This window comes from Apostichopus japonicus, chromosome 15 (genome assembly GCF_037975245.1).
Source record: "Apostichopus japonicus isolate 1M-3 chromosome 15, ASM3797524v1, whole genome shotgun sequence".
NCBI lineage: Eukaryota > Metazoa > Echinodermata > Holothuroidea > Aspidochirotida > Stichopodidae > Apostichopus > Apostichopus japonicus.
This window is the reverse complement of record NC_092575.1, coordinates 1,480,899-1,503,587: the sequence shown is the minus strand read 5'-3', so window position 1 is coordinate 1,503,587 and position 22,689 is coordinate 1,480,899. Positions and strand designations below refer to the sequence as shown.

At 36.9% G+C, this 22,689-nt stretch overlaps 2 protein-coding genes across 2 annotated transcripts; one reads left to right on the top strand and one right to left on the bottom strand.

Moving 5' to 3' along the window:
* Positions 1-540: 540 nt before the first annotated feature.
* On the bottom strand, positions 541-11,819 carry LOC139980846 (uncharacterized). The gene is made up of 6 exons (XM_071992817.1): positions 11,660-11,819; positions 10,266-10,411; positions 7,320-9,035; positions 5,374-6,252; positions 3,648-3,852; positions 541-3,273 (listed from the first exon to the last, which is right to left on the bottom strand). Exons 2-6 carry the CDS (start codon positions 10,372-10,374, stop codon positions 3,081-3,083), a joined length of 3,102 nt encoding a protein of 1,033 aa, XP_071848918.1. The 5' UTR covers positions 10,375-10,411; positions 11,660-11,819; the 3' UTR covers positions 541-3,080.
* Positions 11,820-13,840: 2,021 nt separating this feature from the next.
* Positions 13,841-22,359, top strand: LOC139980673 (short-chain specific acyl-CoA dehydrogenase, mitochondrial-like). The gene is made up of 10 exons (XM_071992493.1): positions 13,841-14,035; positions 14,544-14,689; positions 15,408-15,557; positions 15,724-15,835; positions 16,459-16,610; positions 17,113-17,283; positions 17,882-17,938; positions 18,905-19,081; positions 19,954-20,010; positions 20,698-22,359. Exons 1-10 carry the CDS (start codon positions 13,975-13,977, stop codon positions 20,857-20,859), a joined length of 1,245 nt encoding a protein of 414 aa, XP_071848594.1. The 5' UTR covers positions 13,841-13,974; the 3' UTR covers positions 20,860-22,359.
* The last annotated feature ends 330 nt before the right edge of the window (positions 22,360-22,689 follow it).

The following is a 22,689-nucleotide window of genomic DNA, read 5'->3' as shown; positions in this document are numbered from 1 at the left end:
AATTCATATTGTTTTCAATCTTCCAAGTGAAACTTTCCATAGCTGTTCATTCATATGGACAACATAATGAAGGGACGTTTTATATGTATTAATAAGTCTGTCCTCTGTTTTTCTGAATAGAAAGTGCCCTATTGTTTTAGAACAATTAAAATACTGTGACTTGTGGTACAGAATGCACACACTAGGGTCCATTTTGTCGGGTCGCTTTGAGGTGAGTTTGCAGTTTTCTTCCTTAAATCAAAGTCACTTATCCCATGCACTGCTTTTCAATGTTTGTGTACCCAACCACGCCCCCCCCCCGCCCCACCCACCAGGATTGAACCTCTCCCAGCTGCCTATGGGAAAACGGGTTTATAGTATTCCGGAGCTGTTACCAATACAACACTTGTATTTTATTTACAGAGTGTAAAGTGACCCCTTTTATTATCGCACCACACATTCCCCTCCTCACACATGCACAAACACACACATCCATCAAGACACACACACACAAACCCTTGCAGATTAAGATTGGAAGTAAGAATACGACAACAACAAAACTGCAATATCCGATTTTCTATTCACTCACAACTTATCATGGATACAAAAACTATAGATAGACTGTTAAGCTGTAATTTCCAGCACCATTTACAAATATACTGCCAAAACTGACCGATTATGAAGAATCGGTAGTAGGCTAACTAGAATAATTCAATAGAAATGAGACAATTACACAAAAAAACACATATTGAGTGAAGTGCAATCACATTAATGAAATCATCAATTACTTCATGAGAAGCTATCATAAAATGCTTACATTTCTTTTGGTTTTCGACCATTTGGTTTTTCTTGTGTCAAATTGATGGCATCTCTTACATGATGTAAGTAGCCAAACAAAGGAGTGCCACATAAAAATTCTACAGCCTCGTATCTCTAGTTTATATTACAGAATCTATTTCAACATTCAAATATTTAAAGGAAAAGAAAAGAAAATGAAAGACAATGAAAATAACATAAAGACAAAAGAATGCTCTTTGTCTTATTCAAAAGAACAGAATAAACTATAATGGAGTCTTTAAAATGGAATGGAGGGTTGATTCTCAACTTCAATTGACAAGTCACTATATTGTCCATTTTTAAAGGTGATAATGCAACGAGTAGCCTTCCTTACATTGCCTCAAATATCTTATCTGAGGATAAAATACGCAATAGATAACTACCCTTTGTTAATCCTGCACAAACTACATAATTATTTTCATTTACGTGAGAATTTGTCTCATCTTTGAGTTATTTTGTTCGAAACTTCGATCCGTAATAATAAAATACAAAAATTGTCCTTGTCTTTATGCAAACGATGTTGCGTTAAAACTGCAAAAATTTCCTCAATTTTTTAAGTTGAATGAAACCTTGAACCCTGCTTTTAGGACAAAATATGAAGAAAAAAATGTAGGAGAAAGAAGTAGACAAAAAGGGAGAGAATACAACCTAACATCTGAATTGATATCAAAAGTGAGAAATTCTTAGAAGTCAGTACAGTACTGTTTTAGAGCACATATTGGTTCGCTGAATTTTAAACCGCAAAGACAAGGAACTTAAGACTGCATTACCTGCAATTCCTTTGGCAAGTAAAATTTGAACAATTTATAGAATGCCACGACAAACAGAAAAAGGATAGGCTTTCCTGTTTACACCTATAAATAAATAAAACATGGGTTCACTACCACAATAACAACTTTTAGGTTTATAGTTTAATTTACAAGTTTTTTTTAAATCTTTAAATAGTGTATCTAACTTTTGAAATAACATGACATGATTTCTTCCAAGTGATTTCTATTGCTAAATATTTATCTTACACTGGTTTGTAATCACATCTTGTGACCAAACATAACCCTTGTCAATTATTTATTCACAAATATATTTACAAAGAAGTGGCAATGGGACATATTATTAACAACAAGAAAGTTTGCTCCAGGTTTGTTTATATGAGCACTAAAACTTAGGTGGGGAATGTAGTTTGAACATCATCTGGTAAATTTGAAAGACAACAACCTATTAAGTAGCATTCCAATTTTATAGTAGAATGCCTGATGTGCTCAGTTGTGATATGTGTACACAATTCTTTTTTTTTACCTCTATTTTGGTTGGATACTCAATACAGCAATGCCAACATTCCTTAACTATGGATACTATCTTACTTGTTAGCCTTTATAAAATATGAACAACCCCTGGAAACCTTAGAATGACCTTAAGTTTTTCTTTCCAAAGTAAATATGCTCTATAACTGGTATACTTCCTTTTTCTGTACGAAAGTGCAAGAAAATGATGGATAAAGATGAACATTTAACAAATTTGTTAAAATAATTATAATCGCCAAATTCTTAAATAAATTTCATAGCTAACACAATCAAAATTGAGAAAGACTCCTGGTAGTGTTTCTGATATTTTGTAATCACCAACCTTTGTTAAAAGCAGGGCATTATTTAAACAGAAACTACATTATGTTCTGAGAGTAACACAAGCTGCAATATTGTATGTTCGACACTTTTGAAATTGTGAAACCAAAACACTACAGAGAATGAAACTAATACACTAGAATCAAATTGTTTTCAAGACACCTTGTGTGGTTTGGCAAATGTTTCATGAAGTTAAAGGTTATTGATATCATTTTTTCTTATAACAAATTACAATTGGAAAATTGAAAGAATTTTTTATTAAAACCACCCATGCGATTTCAATCCAATAAGTCACTATGGTCGTCATATTAACGAGTATGATTGAGTAACGAAGCTTATGAAAAAGCTCTGCAAGATATGAAAGACAGAGAAAATTTCTTTACGTTTATGAGTGCAAGGTTAAAGAATTAGACAAGGAGATAGAGTGGTCAGAGAAATGTTGAGGAAACATCAAAGAGGGGTACAACGGGAGAGGGGAGGTACGTGAGAGGTACAACAGAGTTTGCAAGGAGTTTCAGGACTCAGGACACTGTATTATCTCTATAGGAAACTTCCCAAGCTCATAATTCAGTGACTCAAGTAACATCTTCTTACAACACTGTCAAGTTGTACATGGACTGCTTTATTTAGTTACCACAAAGGGACGGTCTAGTTCCTGCATTCAGGACTGGCAGATGCTGTTGTAGTGGTTGGACTGAGCTGTGATAAGTTGCCTAAGGAGATTGGAGAGGTGAGTCCTAGCTCCTGTTGAATGGCCTGTAGGTCATCTGGGTTCAGATCATGCTCCCTCAATATGCCAGATAAGACAGAAGCAGACAGCTGGGCCTCCGCTGAAGATTTACTGCAACGAAAAGGATGAAAAATCAATCAATCAATCAATTAGTCAATCAGACAGTCAATCAGGTCAACCAATCAATCGACAACGTACATCTATCGATTGATCAATCAATGAAATCATCAACGAATTACATCAATCAACAATGTACATCTATCAATTGACCAATCAATGAACAATCCATAGCCAATGAATTACATCAATCAATCAAAAAATTGTATCAATCGATCAACCTAGAAATGAATTTACTTATTCAATTAACTACATCATCCAATCGAATGAAACAATCCATACATTGATCAATCCTTTTCATCAATCTAAGGTTAAGAATTAATGAAAATAAGTCATTCAGTCAATAGAACCATTTAATCAATTCATACCTTGGATCAACATCTCCATGCTCCTCATCAGATTCTGGGATGTCGCACAGAAAGTCCTCCAGGTTGACTCCGAGGCCGTATCCAGACCCATCGCCCCTCGGGGTCAGCTGGAGGTACGGAAAGGGGTCGTTCAGGACGGCTGAGCGGGCTAAATGATCCGATATTGCGTTCATATCAGGAGGGGTAGCTGCATCTTTAATTGGACCTATAGCAAAAAGACAGAACTAGATAATAACAGAGGGATCCATTAAGTGGACTGACCTAATGAGTGATATAGTTTGGATGAAAAGAAAAACAGAGAAACTAAATGGTTTTGTAGATGATGAATGTTAAGTCTTCAAAGTTGGAAATATTAAAGATATCAGCAAAGTTTATGTTGTTTTTGTCTTTTCTCGACAGGATGGAGAAACTTAAAATATTGCAGAGGTACAGCTTGAGCTATCTAAAACTTTGCCAAAGCATACTGAATCACTGATGGTGATAAGTGTAACCAGAATGCAAAAATGCATTGTGGTTTCAATGATGTAACATGAGCAGTTTTCTTCATGAATCTGACATAATCTACAAGGGTTTTATGATTTGACCTCTGATGACCCTAAATGACCTTTGACCTCCACCAAAAACACTAGGCTTCTTTAACTCAATGAGGTACTTCTACACACTAAATTAGTGATTGGCCCAAGCTTCCAGTATTGAGATATCGTGATTACAAGGTATTCACAATTTGACCCCTGGTGACCCCAAATGACCTTTGTAAAAACTTGAATGATTGTTCCTATATGATATTAACCCTTGAAAAATAAAAACAATTATCTGATACAGAAAATTGGGAAAAAACTAGCTTGTTTGGGTATTTACTGCACACCTCTCTTACCTGTCTCCACTTAATCATTGCACTCTCATCTTGCTACCTAGCCCACAATTTGCAGTAAAATCATCAGCACTCTTGTTGACTCATTGCTGGTTCAAGACCTTTGGCATCTTTCTATTGAACCTACCCATGCAATAAACTTAAGAATGGTTTTTCCAAGACCAATTTTTTCATGGTCTTTGTCAGATTGTCTTTCTGGGTAGTTCTGTTCCAGATTGTCCAGTTATCGTTTTACTCTTTCAGGTTTTAGACAAGCCCTGAGGGTTGATCTCAGGCAATGCCCTGTAGGGTATTATTGCTATGCAAAGGTACCCTTTAAAATATATTGAATGTGTTTTACCAAAGTCACATGGTGTAAGATATAGGCTATTGTGAGGGATGTATTTCCTGTGAGGAAAGATCTATTAAGAATTTACAAAGGCTTATAACCATTTGACTTTTCATCCTGGCTGTGCAAAAACAAGATTCGACGGCTGAAATGTCTGTAAATTACAAGATGGCTGCTTGACGATCATGTCAGCTGTCATCTGCCATTAACAAACCAGGCTGCTCCTGGTTGGAAAACATCAAGACTTATGCAAGAGTGTGGCACTGAAACAGCTAACAGAAAAATGACTTCCTGAAGATGACATTGGAAATGTCTTTTTCAATCATTTAATCCTTCAGTTTGACACGTACTTTTGACACATAAGATGCCAAATTTTGATCAAGAAAACTTGGTACCATCTGCAGGTATATAAAACAAGAGTTGGCAGTATGGTTGCAACATATATATATAATGGTATGACAGTATACAATATAGAAATGGTGGTAGTATATGGACATGGTGTCACTATATAAAAACAAAATACATACCTCCTTGATGCTCAGGCAGGTAGCTTTCACTCCCTGATCTGGATAGGAAGGATGGAGGAGACGGGGTGTCATTGTACGCATCGGACCGGTAACCTCCTCTGGGAGTACCTGCCATTGTTTTACCTGCACCACCGAGAAAGACGTCGTCTGTTAACTGTGTGGGGCTTGACTTTGGATCCGGGGAATCCATCAGTAATGATGTAATATCTGTAAAGCCACTGGCAGATGCGTCATCGGTAATGGTAGGTTGAGGGGCATCTTGGAAGGATGAGAGGCTGTCAAGAGGGGGGGCATTCGATGCCCTCGAGCTAATATTCAGCATCGACGGTGAATGAACACTCTGTGACGTGTAAGTCAGAGTCTGAGAGGGACCGATGTTCCCTGAATTGTCGCTTATGACGGCAACCGTCTGTGAAATTGCTGAACTGTTTGTAGACACTGGATTACCGGGCACTGTTACCACGGGAACAAAGATGAGATTCTGGTTGCCATTGGTAACCACTGACGAATTACTCAAAGTGAGGATGACTCCCTGGGCAGCAGGTTGACCCCCTGTGGGGTTTAGATTCATGACAGGGGTCAAAGTTGACTGTGATTGAGTTACAGCTGACGAAGACTGACCCGGACTGGGATTGCTACGAACCACCTTCCGACTTTGAGAATCCTTAGTTTGCATTTCCTTCCACTTTTCCAACAAGTTTCTGTCCTCTGTAGTAAGCAGTGACCCCTCCGTTTCACTCTCTTTTGAATTTGCTTTGTGTTTCTTTTGTTTCTCCTTTGCTCGTTTGTGCCTCTGTCGCCTCTTCTCCTCCCTCTCTTTCTGTCTCGTTTGGGCGAGAGACATCTTACGGGTCGGTCGTTGGTCTCGAGGGTGCATATCTATTCGAAGAAACAAAGTTGATGAATTTGAAAATATTACAGGATGGTCATGACCTACAACAAGCAGGATAATGGGTTCAACTTTTCCATAATACAAGTTCTTTGTGAGGGATTTTGTACAAAATAACCTACTGTATCAAGTTACCATTTCAAATAACCAAACAGGCTTCTGAGCCATTTTTGGACAGGTAGCAAATTGTAAGGTCATTATCTGAGTTCAACATCAAACATAACTTTATTTAGGATCGGACCCTGAGGGCTAACATCAGAGTTATATACCCTGTGCTGGGTATCGCATCAAGATATATCTAAGTTAAACATCAAACACGACTTTATTTAGGATCGGACCTTGAGGGCCTACATCAGTGAAATAGACCCTGTGCTGGGTAACGCATTTAGATATTCACCTTTAAAATATCGTAATCTCTGGAATGCTCCTTTAAGGCTAAACTGATGGTGAAGTCAACTCCTTGGTGCAGGACTAAATGTTAATGTTAAGCGGTTTTATATTCTAATATATCAACTAAAACATGTTCTTTCAAAGTTCTTATAGTACCAGAGCACCTGTGAATGTCATTCAGCACCATTTGTCATTGACAAGTTTGTAATTATCAGTTGAAAGTTAAAACCATAAAAGGTTTATATATTTTCCAATTGAGTTTTGTGCTGCATCTGAAGGGAACAGGCCAAATGGTCAGTGTATTAATGTAGACTAAGTAGTTCAGTCGCTTTATTAAATGGGTGCATCTGTGTAAAACAAGGGTCATTTGTCATAAATTCTACGTGGTATAGAATTACAACCTGGACTGCTAGTAGAGTATATATATATATATATATATATAACAATCTATAACGTAGCAATACAAATTCTGTGCCTAAAGTCATCCTTAAACCATTTGATCAAACAACTTGAACATGTATATTAAATAAAAGCACACACTCCACTCATATCAAGTAATATCAAAAATTGCAAACTAGATGCTACGAAACATGTCATAGATACTGTACAAGGTAAGGTCAATTCATATTGGAATGTAATTTTTATTCAAATTTGCAGTTCAACTAACCTTGCTGTCCTTTCTTTAGCTTGCTTTTCATCAAAACTGAATTTTTCAGAGCTGCCTTGATTAGGGCTTTCATGTCCTCTCCTCCTGTTCCCAGCTGACTTTTTAAGATAGCCCCATGGTCAGCTACAACAGCTCCCTCTGTTGACACTTTGTCTTTTTCTACCACTTTCATAACCTGCGACTCTTCTAACTGATTCCCTGGTACTTTGGCTTTGTTCTTAGTGACATTTTCATTCCTTCCCTTCTCACTTTTTGCACTGAGCATTTGAACATCCGCTGGAACTTCTAGTGTACCGTCATTATCGGTTCGTTGAGCGCTTTTCATTTCCACGTCAGATTTCCCACCTGGACCCTTTTGCGGTTTGGCTGTGATGCTTAATATGCTATTAACCGCATCGTTACAGGCAGACCTGGCACTCTTCATTTCGACATCTGTAGTCACCTGACCAGAAGTGACTTTCAAAGGACTTGTCCCCCCAACAGGTTGGAGAGATGGCGGTGTTGCCGGCTTCAAAAATGATGCTACATTCTCACTTTTTGGCACTTCTGCCACTTTACTGCCAATTTCTTCAGCAATTAAAGTTTCTCTATCTTTCAAAGCTTTCTGCATCTGTACTTTCCCACCAGAACCGATACTAGCACTTGAAACCGGTGTTAAATCATCAAAGGGTTCCATCGGCTTTGGAGACACTGCTGAACCGCCAGGTAGTTTTAAAGAGCTCATTTTTTGTCTACTGTATTTCAGAATCATTTTTCCGACTTGCTGTCGTATCTGGTCGGTACTCATCGGCTGGTCGTCAAAGGAAAAGTCAAACTTGGGCAGGCATATTGGTTCATCGTCTGGATCGTGATAATTAATGACAAATGGATCTTTGAGAGCGTCCATTATGGAAATTCTTTCCTCCGGGACAAATGCCAACATTTTGGAGAGTAATGAGAGAGCATCTGGGCTGGCTGGCTTCACTTTATTGCCCAAGCCAATGGGTTTTCTCGCTCCAAATCGTTTCTTAAAGAATGTCACAATTTGGTCGCTGTTTGCGCTTTCCAGCATGCTGTCTGGAGGCATGCCGAGAACGTTGATGATCAGCATCAGCTGATCGACAGGGTTCTTTCCCGGAAACAACTGCTTCCTGGCGAGCATCTCTGCAAAGATGCAGCCGACGGACCACATGTCGACACTCTGGGCATAGTTGAAAGCAGAAAATAAGAGTTCTGGAGCGCGATACCATCTCGTGGCTACATATTGGGTCATGAAGAGTTTCTTGTGAGAATCTATTTTCGATGACATCCCCCTCGCCATTCCAAAGTCACCGATTTTCAGCTCACAATTTTCATTGACGAGCAAGTTACTCGGTTTGAGGTCACGATGGACGACGTTAGCAGAGTGGATGTACTTCAAGCCTCGAAGGATCTGGTACAAGAAATACTGCGTGTGTTCGTTTGTGAACGGTTGATTGGAATGCAATATTTGATGCAAATCACTCTCCATTAGGTCCATAACAACGTAAACATCCTTGAACTCACTCAGAGCTTCCCTGGGCATGAGAATTTCATGGATCCGTATCACATTTTCGTGATCAAAATGCCGAAGGATTTTAAGTTCTCTGAACGTTCTCTTGGCTGTTATGATTTCTTCAAAAGCATTGGGTATCTTCTTGATAGCAAACTTTTTCCCAGTTTTCACTTGGACAGCTGAACATACCACACCATAGGCACCTGAAGAGAGGTGGGAAAGTGGAAAAAGTGTTCATGCTAATAATACTCTGTGAACAGTAGCATGCATTGAAATCCCAGAAATAACAATGTCAGCACTTTCTCAAAATATTAAAAAGGTCGTCAGTTACGGTAACAAAGATTAGCAGCTAAAAACTGCTAAATTTTTCAAAAGTAGAGTATTTTCTGTGTGGGTTTTGACTCTATAGATATCCTTCACTACCTTTGAGGACTGTTCACTTAGACTGATCATCTCTCTCTTAGGAAAGATCCTCTATTTGTGGTAGTGATGAGATCGTTTGAGTTTAAGTAGGGGTGACCATTAAATGACTTTTTAGCCTATTTGGAAGCAATACAAATGGCCTTAAAGTGTATTTTACCCAAACTTCTACTACAATTTCAATAATAACATAGTATTTAAATACATGTCTCTTACCGTATTTATAAGATATTCTTACCGTATTTATAAGACATTCAACCATGACATGAGCTGTGATCAATTGTCATTACAAAACCTTCAAAAGATCATATAGGCTGATACATTATATGAACAGGTGCTTGGTACCAAAGGCATGGGACTTCATGGTTATAATACTAGACTGCAAGGTATGCAAAACTGGCTAGAGTGATGTGAAAACTTTGGAAACCCTTTGAATATCAATTACTCTGATGGCTTTGGACAACAACTTATACATGATATTGCCAGCTTGAGAATGTTGTTTAAATTGCAACACAAGTTTTACATAGTATATAATCAATGAGTTTTGGTTTCATCAAGTGATGCTACGTTTTTTGCTTCCAATCATAGCTTTGTGAAAGACCTTTTTTATTTCAGTGCAACTTCTATTTGACCACACAGAAAGCTGTAAATTTATACTGACTATCAAAAGTACCACTTGAGGTTTTGCAAAGCACAGTCATTTTATTTAAAGGACTTTCAGAACATAGTGTATATACTATCACCTTCCTACTGTACTGTACATCACTATATTATTCCTTCCAAACGTTGCACAGATGCAATGTTTACATTGTTGAACAACAAAATCTGTCATTCAATAACCTCACAGGAATAGAATTTTGTCCCAGTGACTTAAAATTTATAGTCCCTGAATCTTTTCTCTATCATGTAATATTGCAGGGCCTCCACAGTTGTAGTTAGGAATTCTGCAGAAGCAGAATATTATGCAAAATGGTTGATAAAACAAAGGGGAAATTATGAAAAGGCTTACTGACCTGTTCCAATGTTTTCAATGGCTTTGTAGTCTGATTTTGACAGGTCAAAGTTCATATTCAGAGCCTTGGTTTTAAACCAATTTGTGTTCTTTGAAGCTGCTTGTTGCATGATGGATCAGGTTTTACTACTTCCCCTGCAGAAATCACTGTAAGAGAAAATAAAATTATCAGTCATTGTGAGCAAATCATCCTTACATCAAATATGCCAATTACTAATGATTCTTCCTTTGTATGGTATTCTGCAATATTTGTGCAATATAGATTTCCTTGTTCTGCATTTCTCTCAACTTCTACAAGATGAGAAATAGCCCATTAACCATAGGTTACATTTTTGACCTCAACTTACTGAAAATTTATATCTCCTGCAAACAGACTGGGATTGGTGAGTTTGGAAGAGTTGATTTGTTCACACCTTGCCATGTCTGTCTTGAACTGCCTATCATTTTGGCCAGAACTACTTTTAAGAGATTGATATTGTTTGATACTACCATATAATTACACATACAACATGTACAGTGCATGGAGCCATCTCCCTTATAGCTATTAATCTGCTGCAGGCTTTAGTTACACACATTTTGCAGAGAAGAGACTGCGGAGGTTCTAGATACTCTTAAAGTTTATGATTTAGATAAAGATCTTTAATATGAATTCTTTTCTTCTTCCCAAACATTTTTTCGAAAGTTTGATATATTTGCACTGTACAAATCAAAAAAACATTCGCATTATCAAGTTTACTGTTACATTATTATTGCGACCGTATACAGTATGTGGAAGAATATGTGCACTGCACTAAAACTGATAGTGATTTGGCTACTAGCTGTGTGATGAGTTGTATATTAGACGGATAGGCAGCTGAAGTAAGGTGCAAAAAGATGGGACTCATCACTTAGTCAACCAACTGGAAAAAAACCTGCCGTTCAGTACAAACGGAGGGTTTTGGGATGCAACCTATAGCTAATGGACACTTTCGCAGCATGAATACACTGACAAATGATTTACTTTTAATTGGGGGAGGAGATATTGGGGAAGGATGGATTTATTGGTATTTGGTGCACACATTTTGTGTTTTGTCAATCACCATAAGGCTATTTTACACCACAATTGGTTTAACCAGGTCAGTCAAAGCCATACAAAAACATGAATAAGTAGGTTAGGCCTAACATTTTAGTACTCAGTGCTTCCACTCCAGCACTACTACCAAATAGTAGGCTTCTGTCCTCCTACTGTAGTGTAAAATGACATTTAACATTAACAGTTAGCCTAAGTAAGCTTACGTACGATAGGCTAGCATGTATGTGTTGGTGTCATCTTTGAACTTGACGAATCATCAGTCGTCTAAGAAACAATCATACAAAGCCTCACAAAATATATAGATGTTTATTAATGCAACTTACATTAGTCGATTGAAAACGACCATCAGATTCGGAACTGGTTAACAGTTCCTAATGTCGTTCGAGATGCTCCGTATGCGTACATCATACATAGACTAGGCTATGACAGTGTAGTCTGCTCTGGAATACGATCGACGATGGGATTCACTGTAAGGTGTTTGCACATAATCGACTCCCGTTATATACCAAATGCAGGGGATCAGTTCTTTAAATAGATTGACGTCATCACTTCCCCCCTTTTCTGTTTGGAGATTTGGACAAAAACCCTACAAAGTACAATGTGATCTTGTTGATAAATAGATCTTGTTTTGTTGGACATTTTATAAACGCCCTAATTATTTGTAAATATATTGCAAGCATGCAATGTTTGTAATTCACCATTGCCGGATTAAGGCACGGGCCTATAGCTAAACAAGTTACAGATTACGGCCTCCCAATGCGTAGGGCCTCAAAAAATTTCAATTTCAGAATTTTTGGACGAGCTTTTGAACCTATATCTATATATCTATTCTATATATCTATATATCTATCTATATATATATATATATATATATATATATATATATCTATATATATATATATATATATATATATATATATATATATATATATACACACATTGAAATCGTAGTGAGTTGAAAATATAAATTTAGTGATCCAAACTTGAACCTGAGCACCCAGTACTCAGGCGGTCTCCCAGGGGTGGTTCCAACATTTTCAGCAAAATGTATGGCATTTTAGGTTTTTGCAATTGAATGAGTGTCAACATATGCCTATGATGTCATAGCCTGTCTTATTTGTCAACTGATTTTTCCAGTTGAATAAATTGACTGCCCACTGCTTTCACTTGAACATTTAAATCACGTTCGATATCGTGCACAGTGAATCAGATTGACCTGCTTCATCGCCTTCTTGACTTTGGTCAAGGCCAGGAATACATCAAAATTATCAAAATATGATTTATACCACTTTTCAACTTTAGGGATGCACTTCATGGCACTCTAATGCTGTAATTAACCGTGAATCTTTGCATTAGCAAACATAAGTACATTCATACCGGTAATACCTCCATAATCTCACGGTGTAGAAATTTCGATTTCCGTTCTCGAACTATCGATAATTCAGTCAAGTTTGACGCAAGTCAAGTTCATATTAAGTATGACGCAATGACAATTTTTCGGAGTTGTGGATTTATTTTTTAAATAAAACATCTAGGCCAATGATTTAAATTAAAAGTACGATCATCATACAAACAAAAAGGAAATGTTCAAGTTAAGATATACCGTAAGTCAAAACTTTGGGATTACAATTTATCCAAGTTCCGAAATGAAACGTACTCATTCTCGGACATAAGCATCGGTGAACATATAGGCGCCTACCCTGATTACAACAATGTAACCAATTTCGCAGAAAACATAGATCTCGAGGTACAGTTCGCAGTGGCAATGATATGTTTTCCGTGAAGCCAATCTCAACTTATTCTGAGCAACTTAATGCAGGTCTACGGTATACGGGCGTCTTAAACAAGTTCGATAACAATTTCAAGGTGACCTTCTCCCATCAGTAAGATATGATAAGGCTGTAGCGAGAAACGAAAGATAAAATCATTCTCCCAACTGGAACTTAAAATCGTTTTAGTTAAACGATGGTAATATGATCAAGAATTTATGGATCAATATTGCCATACCATGCCAAACGGTTGACCGAGAAAAGAAAAGTGATTGGGTTGGAGGCGGGGCGGTGTCAGGGGTTAGAGCTGCTGAAGATATGAACGGCAATCACCATATCACTGTCATGAGTATACTCATTGCAGTTCCAGGCTCCCTGGTTTATTAAATTAATATTGTAGCTCACCGCTTCTGAACTGCTCATGATATTTCCCTTCCTTCCCCGATCCAACCCATCCCATTGAATTCGCCACTGCGCTCAGCTAGAAATGTATCAACGTTTCAAAGCAGAAAGTAGCACTCCCAAATCTGACTCTGGAGTACCTGTCATGCATGTAGTATTGCGTAATGTACACTAGCAACCTATTCCAAATCCTTACAGCAGCTTGTATCCAACATTACTGATTGGTTGCTAGTTGTATAAAAGTACGTTTAGTGTATCTTTTATGTATGATATCTTTAAATCCTTAAGCCAATCATTGTCTGGCTTACGTCTGCTTCACCACACTCTCATCTGCATTATACAATCACAGTTACAAGCTGAAGTTACTTTAGCTTCATGCTTTTACAAACTGGTCTGCTCGACAATAACACGAACGTACCAGCCAAGACCGCTGTTGTTTACCTGACGAAAAAGCATTGGCCATCATAATGGCATCAAGAAACCTGTCAAGGCGAATAAATAGCCTTCTGGTGAAACATTCCAGATTGGGTGAGAATGTGTGGCTGTTTTTGTCGGTGATTAGCCTACAGGCAGGCCTAATGTCAACCAAGCCTAGGCTATATGCTATAACTTAAGCCTGTTAATACATTACTACTGTAACTTAGATAGGGCCTGCGTACCGTGGCCATTATTCACCAACTTCTAACTTGAGGCTGAGTAAGAATCAAGTATTTCATAGTTCATGCTGGGATTTACACACAGGAAATGCACAGGAAATATATGAATGTTAGTGGTCATTCATCTCTGCCTAGTCTACACATACAGTACTTAAGTGCAAGAAAAATTTAAGTACAATTTCACTTCAAATTCAATATTTTAGTATGAATGCTGTTGCCTTCGTACAAGCTGCAGAGTCACCCAATAGATACTGTCTTAAGCCTCCTCTTTCAGATTAACAATGAAACATCCTAACCTAATAGACATACTGTCAACTAGACTATCAGACACAGGTACCTAGCTAATTTATTCTTCCATAAATTGCTTCCTCTACCCACAGCTTCTCAAAGAAGAGCTCTTTCAGCCTTAGCAGAGCTTCCAGAAACACATCAAATGATGAAGAAGACATGTAGGGACTTTGCTGATAATGAACTTAAACCAATTGCATCACAGATAGATAAAGAGCATCGATACCCTGCTGACAAGGTAAAAAAAAATTAAACTATGGAAATCTAGCCTCTCTATATATTAGGCTTTGAGCTTTGATGTACCAGTATTGTCAGGAAAAGACTCATCTTATCCTTGAAAAGTCTCTTTGAAAATAACAATTTAGCTATAACCATCATCGGCGTATACATTAACCTAGACCCACTCCGTCTATGAGGAGACCCGGCAAACAACGTATCAACCATGAAGTGTCATGTGATGTGCTCCCTTGTAGCACTCAACTCTTATAGTACTCCTTGAATGTGTACTCCATAAACAAGCAAATTGGTATAAGACTCTGGCAGAAGATGTTCGAATAGTAGCCAGGGTCTATGCAAGCATTTGATGAGATAGGAAGTAAATCTCAACAACATTATCATCCAAACCTAAGTAGTTGCTCTGTCTACGGAACGCTTATCTCTTCGAACTCACAAAGGGTTAAATAACAGTTATAGCACCTGAAAGGTTGTACATTTCCATACTGTGGAGTGAGCACTTTTAAATTTGGTGATGAACATATATATGAACAATGAGTTATGTAACACCCTGCCATTTATTGCTCATATCATTTTCAACTGTGATGCCATACCTAGACTAGTTGCAATATTGACTTGCTATAGGATATATGTTCCTTTCAAATAAAAATATATCAGGAGAAAATCGGTTGGAAGAAGTAAGGAACTAAGAAAATGACATACATATTTTTATTTCCATTCAGGTTAAAGCAATGGGTGATCTTGGTCTGCTTGCAATTGCTGTACCTGAAGAGTATGGAGGTACTGGTCTTGACAACTTAGCCTATGCAGTGGCCCTGGAAGAAATCAGTAGAGGTTGTGCTACATGTGGAGTCATAATGAGTGTTATGAATGTGAGTCAGAAGTCTCTGTCATTCTTTTTGGCTTCTATAACTAATTTTTTTTTTAAACCTTGTTTGTGTTTGTGTGTGTATGTGTGTGGGTGGAAGAAGAAGGGAAGGGGATCTAGAAACATCAATCTTCCGTGAATAACTAAACAAAATATTGTTTCTCCTTCAGTCGCTGTATCTGAGTCCTGTTGTCAACTTTGGAACGAAGGACCAAATAGAACGGTTTGGTACACCATTTGTAGATGGAAAGAAAGTTGGATGTTTTGCTCTCAGTGAACCAGGTAATCATTTAATAATTGCTCTATCTTTGACCTACAGTATGAACATTGCTCTGCATTCATTCATGACTGAATAAAATAAGAAAATGTGTGAAACAATTAAACCAACTTTTGTGGCTTTTCACAAAAATCTATAACATGAAAACTTTGTTTCTTATTGAAAGGGAATACAGAGAGAAAAAGCTGCAGAAACTAAGTAGAACTCATTTGTGTAGTAATTTCATCTATAAAAACACATGTAAGAGGCAAAACATGATTGCTGTGTTTGGGATATCATCATCTAAGACTTTAGTTTCACTTCTCTAACATCTGAGCTTGGTGGTTGGAAAGATGGCAGAAGCTATTTATCGGTCACCTACGAATTCTGTGTAATTCATCACAGTGATCTCCCAAGGATGTGGGATGGAAAAAAAGCACTTTATGATTTGCACACCATCTGCTGTATTTGCTTACCAAGATATTACTCTTTGGACAAAGCAGTATCTTATTGTGATTGCTGGCTGCCTTGTTTTGAACAACTATTATTGACTAAATGGAAGAGGGGAGGGTCTAGATTGACAGGATGTCAATGTGTATGCCTGTAATGGAATGCCCAACCCTGTTTGCTACTATGATTGTTTTCCCAGGTAATGGTAGTGATGCAGGGGCCGCCTCCACCGTGGCTAGCTTGGAGGGGGACCACTGGATACTCAACGGCACCAAAGCTTGGATTACCAATGGATACGAGTCTGAGGCATCTGTTGTCTTGGCTACTACAGATAAATCTTTAAAGCATAAGGTAACACTATATAACAGATGTTTGATGGATAACATGGTAGTGTGGTGTGACTTTCTGTGGTAGTACTCAACAAGGATGGGGGGGGGGAGAGGGATGGTGGTGCCAGGTCCTATTCCTCTCTATACATATAGCCTACATTTGTTGTACAAATTGTAATTCTGCATATAACTTACTTTTACTCTCCTTCACCTGTTCCTAGACCAATTTCTGAGTTATTCCTTGATATCGTTTTAAATCTTCTATCTGAACAGTTATCAAATCTTAAGACTATTGGTTTTATTGTCTTGTCTTTTATACACTTTTTTGACTTGAAATAACAAACTGTTGTAATAGTGACGCAACGTGAATATTTTTAATATTGATCAAAATATCTATGTGGACACAGGTAGCTTATAATAACAATTATATTTTCTAATTACATTTAAGAAATTCTTCATTTATTTGATCTCTATTTAATAACTTTAAAATTATAGAAATAAGTCTTCATATTTTCGTTTCTTAGGGCATCAGTGCTTTCTTAGTTCCAAAACCAATTGACGGGCTCAGCTTAGGAAAGAAAGAAGACAAGCTTGGTATCAGAGGCTCATCGACAACCAACCTAATCTTTGACGGGGCTGCCATTCCAAAGGAAAACTTATTAGGAACCCCTGGCATGGGATTTAAAATTGCAATGGTATGAAGCTAGGTTTATACAGTGCTTATAAAGGTTATTGTTGAAGAAACAGAAAGGTTTTGTACAACAGTGAAAAATGGACATAAAACAGTTTCTTGGTGATAGATCAGACTCACCAAGATATGTGGATCTTTTAAAGGCATTGAAGACTCGCCCCAAACCGCATGCCGCGCTCTGAAAAAGTTAACTTTCTGTTGCTTGCAAGTGACGTTTTGTTCGTGTCACTACAAAATGCAGACAGTAATGAAACATGATACCTTGTTATCTTTAGCTTGACCTGAGATGTCCATCGCTGTAATCGTTTATACACTGTGCTGTGGGTATTGACCACAGCTGTATGTACTGACTGTACACTAGTGTCTAATTACCGACGGTAACAAGCTGTGTGTGTATTTTCTGGGATCGATGGTGGTGTCTAACATTTCTGTTACACCTCATTCGAAACTAGGTCAGATTATTGGCATTAGACGTTTCTTTTTGCGCGAGTCTTCACACCCTTTAAAGACAATTCATCCATTAGTTTGTTTGTTTATCTGTCCCTGCCACTTTTCTCTCTTACTTGGAGAAATGTTTACATAATATTTTCTTTCTTTTGTAGATGACCCTTGATGGAGGAAGGATAGGAATTGCAGCCCAGGCTATTGGAATTGCTCAGGTGTGTTGTATTTTCCGTTTCGACATCATGAATGATTTTTGTAAATTTTTTGTTTTTTCTGCCTGTTATGAAATCTCTTCACCAGCAGCCATTTTATATTGAATAAGCCTGCAGGCAAAATTTGCTCCATTATCAAATATCTCTGTAGTCCGTCAACCAATGAATGTCCAGAAACTCCCCAAGGATATGAATATGTATGTCAGCTTTGGGGTAGTGTCTTGACATTTTGTGCAAGAAGCTCATTCCATGAATCCAAAGGCTCAGCTTATGATAGATATGTTAAATTAAATATAATCAATCATATGTTGATGTGTATTAAAAAGAAGAGTCTATGTATGTCACTTCATTATTATGTTACTTGATTGGAAGCAAGGATCCCGCTGCGTTCGTGGTGTGAATCAAATCCTTGTTGCCACATCTGTTCTGGAATATGTTTTTGGTTGGAATTGTGTAAGATTTTAACAAAGTTTTGCATAGTTTTCTGCCATGTGTCACCAGATAAATATAAATTGAATTATTTATTTCAAATTTAATCATGTTTTCCATTCACATGTTTTCATGGCTTGTGTGGGGTTACACAAATGTAACAATGCAACAGATACAATATTCATCAAGAAATTTACTAAATAGATGTAACACATGAATACAACAACTAAAGATAACAAATGGTATGTCCAATTTCTCCTTACTGGACATGGTCAGCGCATATAGCAACATACTATGCAAGATGGTCCTCTGAATGGAGAAGTGTAAAGATGTACGACAGTTCTTGCACACAGAACCATATCTTTTTGCAATTTGCGATAAAAAATATGGATGACCCCCAAAACTAATATGCCAAATACCAACACTAAATTATTTACTGGTGGTTGTTTTCACATATGTTTATTAGTTGTACTCCTTAAATCTTACAAGTCAGTTTTCATGTTTGTGAAGTAATCTCTCTTTGTCTGCCTCATTCCTCAGGCTGCTTTGGACTGTGCAATAGACTATGCAACCACCAGGAAGGCCTTTGGAAGTCCAATCTCCAAGATGCAAGCTATTCAGATGAAATTAGCCGACATGGAGCTGAGAATAGAGAGTGCCAGGTTACTAATGTACAAAGCTGCATTCCTCAAGGATGAACATAAACCTTATACAAAAGTGAGTAATTATCAAACAACAACCAAAATTCATATTGCTTTCGTTTCTCATCACTTCCCCCCCCCCCCCCCAAAAAAAAAAGTTAGCAGTCATGTTTTGTTATTTGGGGTCATTTTGACAATCATTTTTCTCTCCAAGAAGTAGTTTAAAATGTGCAAAAAAAGAAGGAAAGAACAAAAAGCAATTTAGGACAGTTCTGATAATACCTGCTAGTTCTGGTGGATACACTTCTCACCTAACCAGAGCTTTCCTCAGATGTAATGTTAGTTTTCAAGATGGTTATTAAGTCGAGAATGAAGAAAAACCTATTATGTTTACAGGCAGGATTTTGTAAGAAAATCAAAACCAGAAAAACAGACTGAGAAATTGTAAACATAATGTCTTGAAAGAGCAAAGACATTATTAGCTAGTGTGGTGTCTGGAACCAGTGAACTCATGATAATGATGGAATAATGGAAAAGGACAAAGGTATTTTATCTATTTAAGTAGGTTTTTCGGTCAGAAACAAAATGTAAAATTCTCTTTGATTGTCACATATATAAGTAAAAGAAAGAGATTCTTTAAAAAATACCAAAACATCAGCATTTCTTATCACAATGTACAAGTTAGCACAGTTTTCCATTTTCAGTTATTGTCTCTCAAAATACTCTTTTGTGGCAATTTACATATTGAATGTCATCTTCAGATCTTTCTCAGGAATGTGTTTTTAAATTTGTTTATAAATATTCTTATTGCAAGTTTATACTTGATTTTAACAACCTTTTCATGGATTAAATTTTGGAATTGTTGTGTGACCTTTTTTTATTCTGTGGAAAAGGTCAAGTCTTGTTTTGTTTTTTTGAGTAATGACTTTAATTCTTACTGTGTCGCAGGAAGCAGCAATGGCCAAGTTAGCAGGATCAGAAGCAGCCACTTACGTAGCCCATCAGGTAAGAATGTTTCTAAATCACCATGGAAACAATGCCATAATTCATAGAAATATTAATAATGATTCTTTCAGGGATTCTTCCATGCAGTAGAATACTTACTTGTGTTAATATTCAGTAGCAAATAGCTTAGAAGAGTGGATTTGTATCATGTGTGGCTCCTCATCAATATTACTTAAATGGTTGGTCATGTTTGGTATGTTAACTTCTCCATCTTTATTTCATAGTCTCCAAATGATTTATCCAAAAAAAGTTGGCAGAAAGTGCAGTTTTATAAAATCGGGACTGTACAGTTGATACGATTAATAAAAAGTATTGGCAAGGTTCAAATACAAACAAAAGAGGAAATAACTGAAATGATTGCATTTCAAAATCTCATGGATAAATCACATACTCCTATAAAATTTGGCAAACTTTGAGGAAAAAGAAAAGGTTTATCCAGAAAATGTTGTTAACCAATCGCAATTTGTTTGAAACAAAATATGATGCTGATATCAAAGCTGCACTGGTTGAAACATTGGTGGACTATTAATCAATGCTTATAACAGCAATCTCTATGCTTTTCACTCTATATATTGTTGATTTGGTCAACTGGTAGTAAACTGCCAACATCAATTCAATCAGGTTTTGAGTATCGGAGGAAACTTTAAATATTGCAAGTCAAAATATGTTCTTTTTTTTCTCCCTCAGTCCATTCAAATCCTTGGCGGGATGGGTTATGTAACGGACATGCCAGCAGAGAGACACTACCGAGATGCTAGGATTACAGAGATTTATGAAGGCACTAGCGAGATTCAGAGGCTAGTCATCGCAGGATGTATGCTCAAAGATTATGCTCAACAAAACGGCTGAATTATAAAGACTAGTCAGATAGTAATATATATTAGTAAAAAGAACCAAATTAAGTATCTTCCAGTTTTTATTCCATTGTTAGAAAATGAAAATACGATTGATGAAGAAAGTGCTCACAGGGTTTTTCAGTGACAAAATGTGATTATACAAGATTGTGTTTTTATGCAACTCAGGTTAACCTAGTTCATATCTTAAAAGGAAACTTGATATCCTGTTCCATGTGGTGTGGAGGCAATCCTTAGTGTAAACTCTGTGTGAAGATGAATAATTGCAGGAAGTGAGAAACATTTTGAAACGTCAATTAGTTACATTAATTGCATTAATTATCTCTATGCTATTAGACATTCTACAATATGTAACATAAAATCGTTACTCATTGGATGATTAGAAATGGTAGCATTATTCAGTTTGTAAGAGTGAAATTAAAATATTGAACCTCTCTGCTCCTTTCAATATTGTAATAAGCAGTAAGATATGAAAGTGTTTTAAATATGTCTATGATTTGATGCAATAAAGTTGCAAATTTTACAAAAATAGGTGTCACAAATGGTATCTTTACAATTCAAGTAGAAGCATATTGTTGTTGTTAGGTGATCTCTAGTTTACCATATTATAACTTTAATGTGTGTATTTGTGAAACCTATTTTCAGTTGCTAGTATACTGGTCCAGACACTGAAGGTTCTGTTATGTACTTATTTCTGTTCAGCTATTTAACTGCTGAATCATTCCATGTAGGTTAATTGTTTTGCAATTCAATAGCTGAACAGAAATTCTTATGCCTGCTGATAAATGGACAGTCGGAAAAAACAGGGTTCCATGCTATGCACTTAACCCTTTCGAGGGTTTAATTGACTGGAGTACAGGTTGTTGTGTTCATCTTGTTTATTGTATTTTTGTAATGTTCCATGGGACATAAGTTCTATGGTGATGGCATTCAAATCTTTAGATATAGTCAGACCAGGGAATGTGAACGAGTGTAGGTGAGACAACTAATGAACAAAGCTGAGGAATGTTTAGCATAAGGGGGTGTTAAGATAATTGCTTAGTGAGGTATGTAGCAGTTGACAATGCAGTGTTATATAATATTGCCATCAATAAATAACCACACAACATGAATGGACTGATAGGTCACGGTGTAGAAGCGAACCCATAGGCTATGTATTGAAGCATACTTACTTCTGGTGGGGAATGACTTTGTTGAACATTACCCTTAAATGATTTTTTGAGTACTCTGAAACATGACTCAAAAAGCTATGACCCCCTTCCTCCTTTTCTCTCCCCTCCTTTCCTCTCCCCATGTTTTTCTTCAGTAGCTGCCTTATAAGGATTCCAATATGATTTGGGTATGACTGCATATCTGCACCAGTTGGTATTTACCTAATGATATGATCATATCTTAAGTTTTGTTTCTGATAGAGGCCAAGAAGGAACTCCTGTCATCTTGCTGTTCTTGTCATTGTTTTCATTTTGAATAAAAATTGAATGAAATATAATCAAAACACTGAATAGGAGACTCTCTCTCTTTAACTGAATATTTTAACTTAGTATAATTTCAAATTTGCATATGTTTAGATAAAGCTAGATGAAGAATCTCACCCTTAACTGACCTGGAAGGAAATGCACAGCAGTATTACAATACCCTGAGAGGCAATTGGTGCAACATGTTGTAACTTACTTATATCATATTATCTATCAATCTATTCTGTTCAAAACCTATATCTCATTTGCTGGATTAAAACATTCTACTACCTCTTTTGAGTAGACAAACGAAATATGTATCCAGAAACGATTGCCATCCAACTATTTTCCACTACTTTACTAGAAGGAAT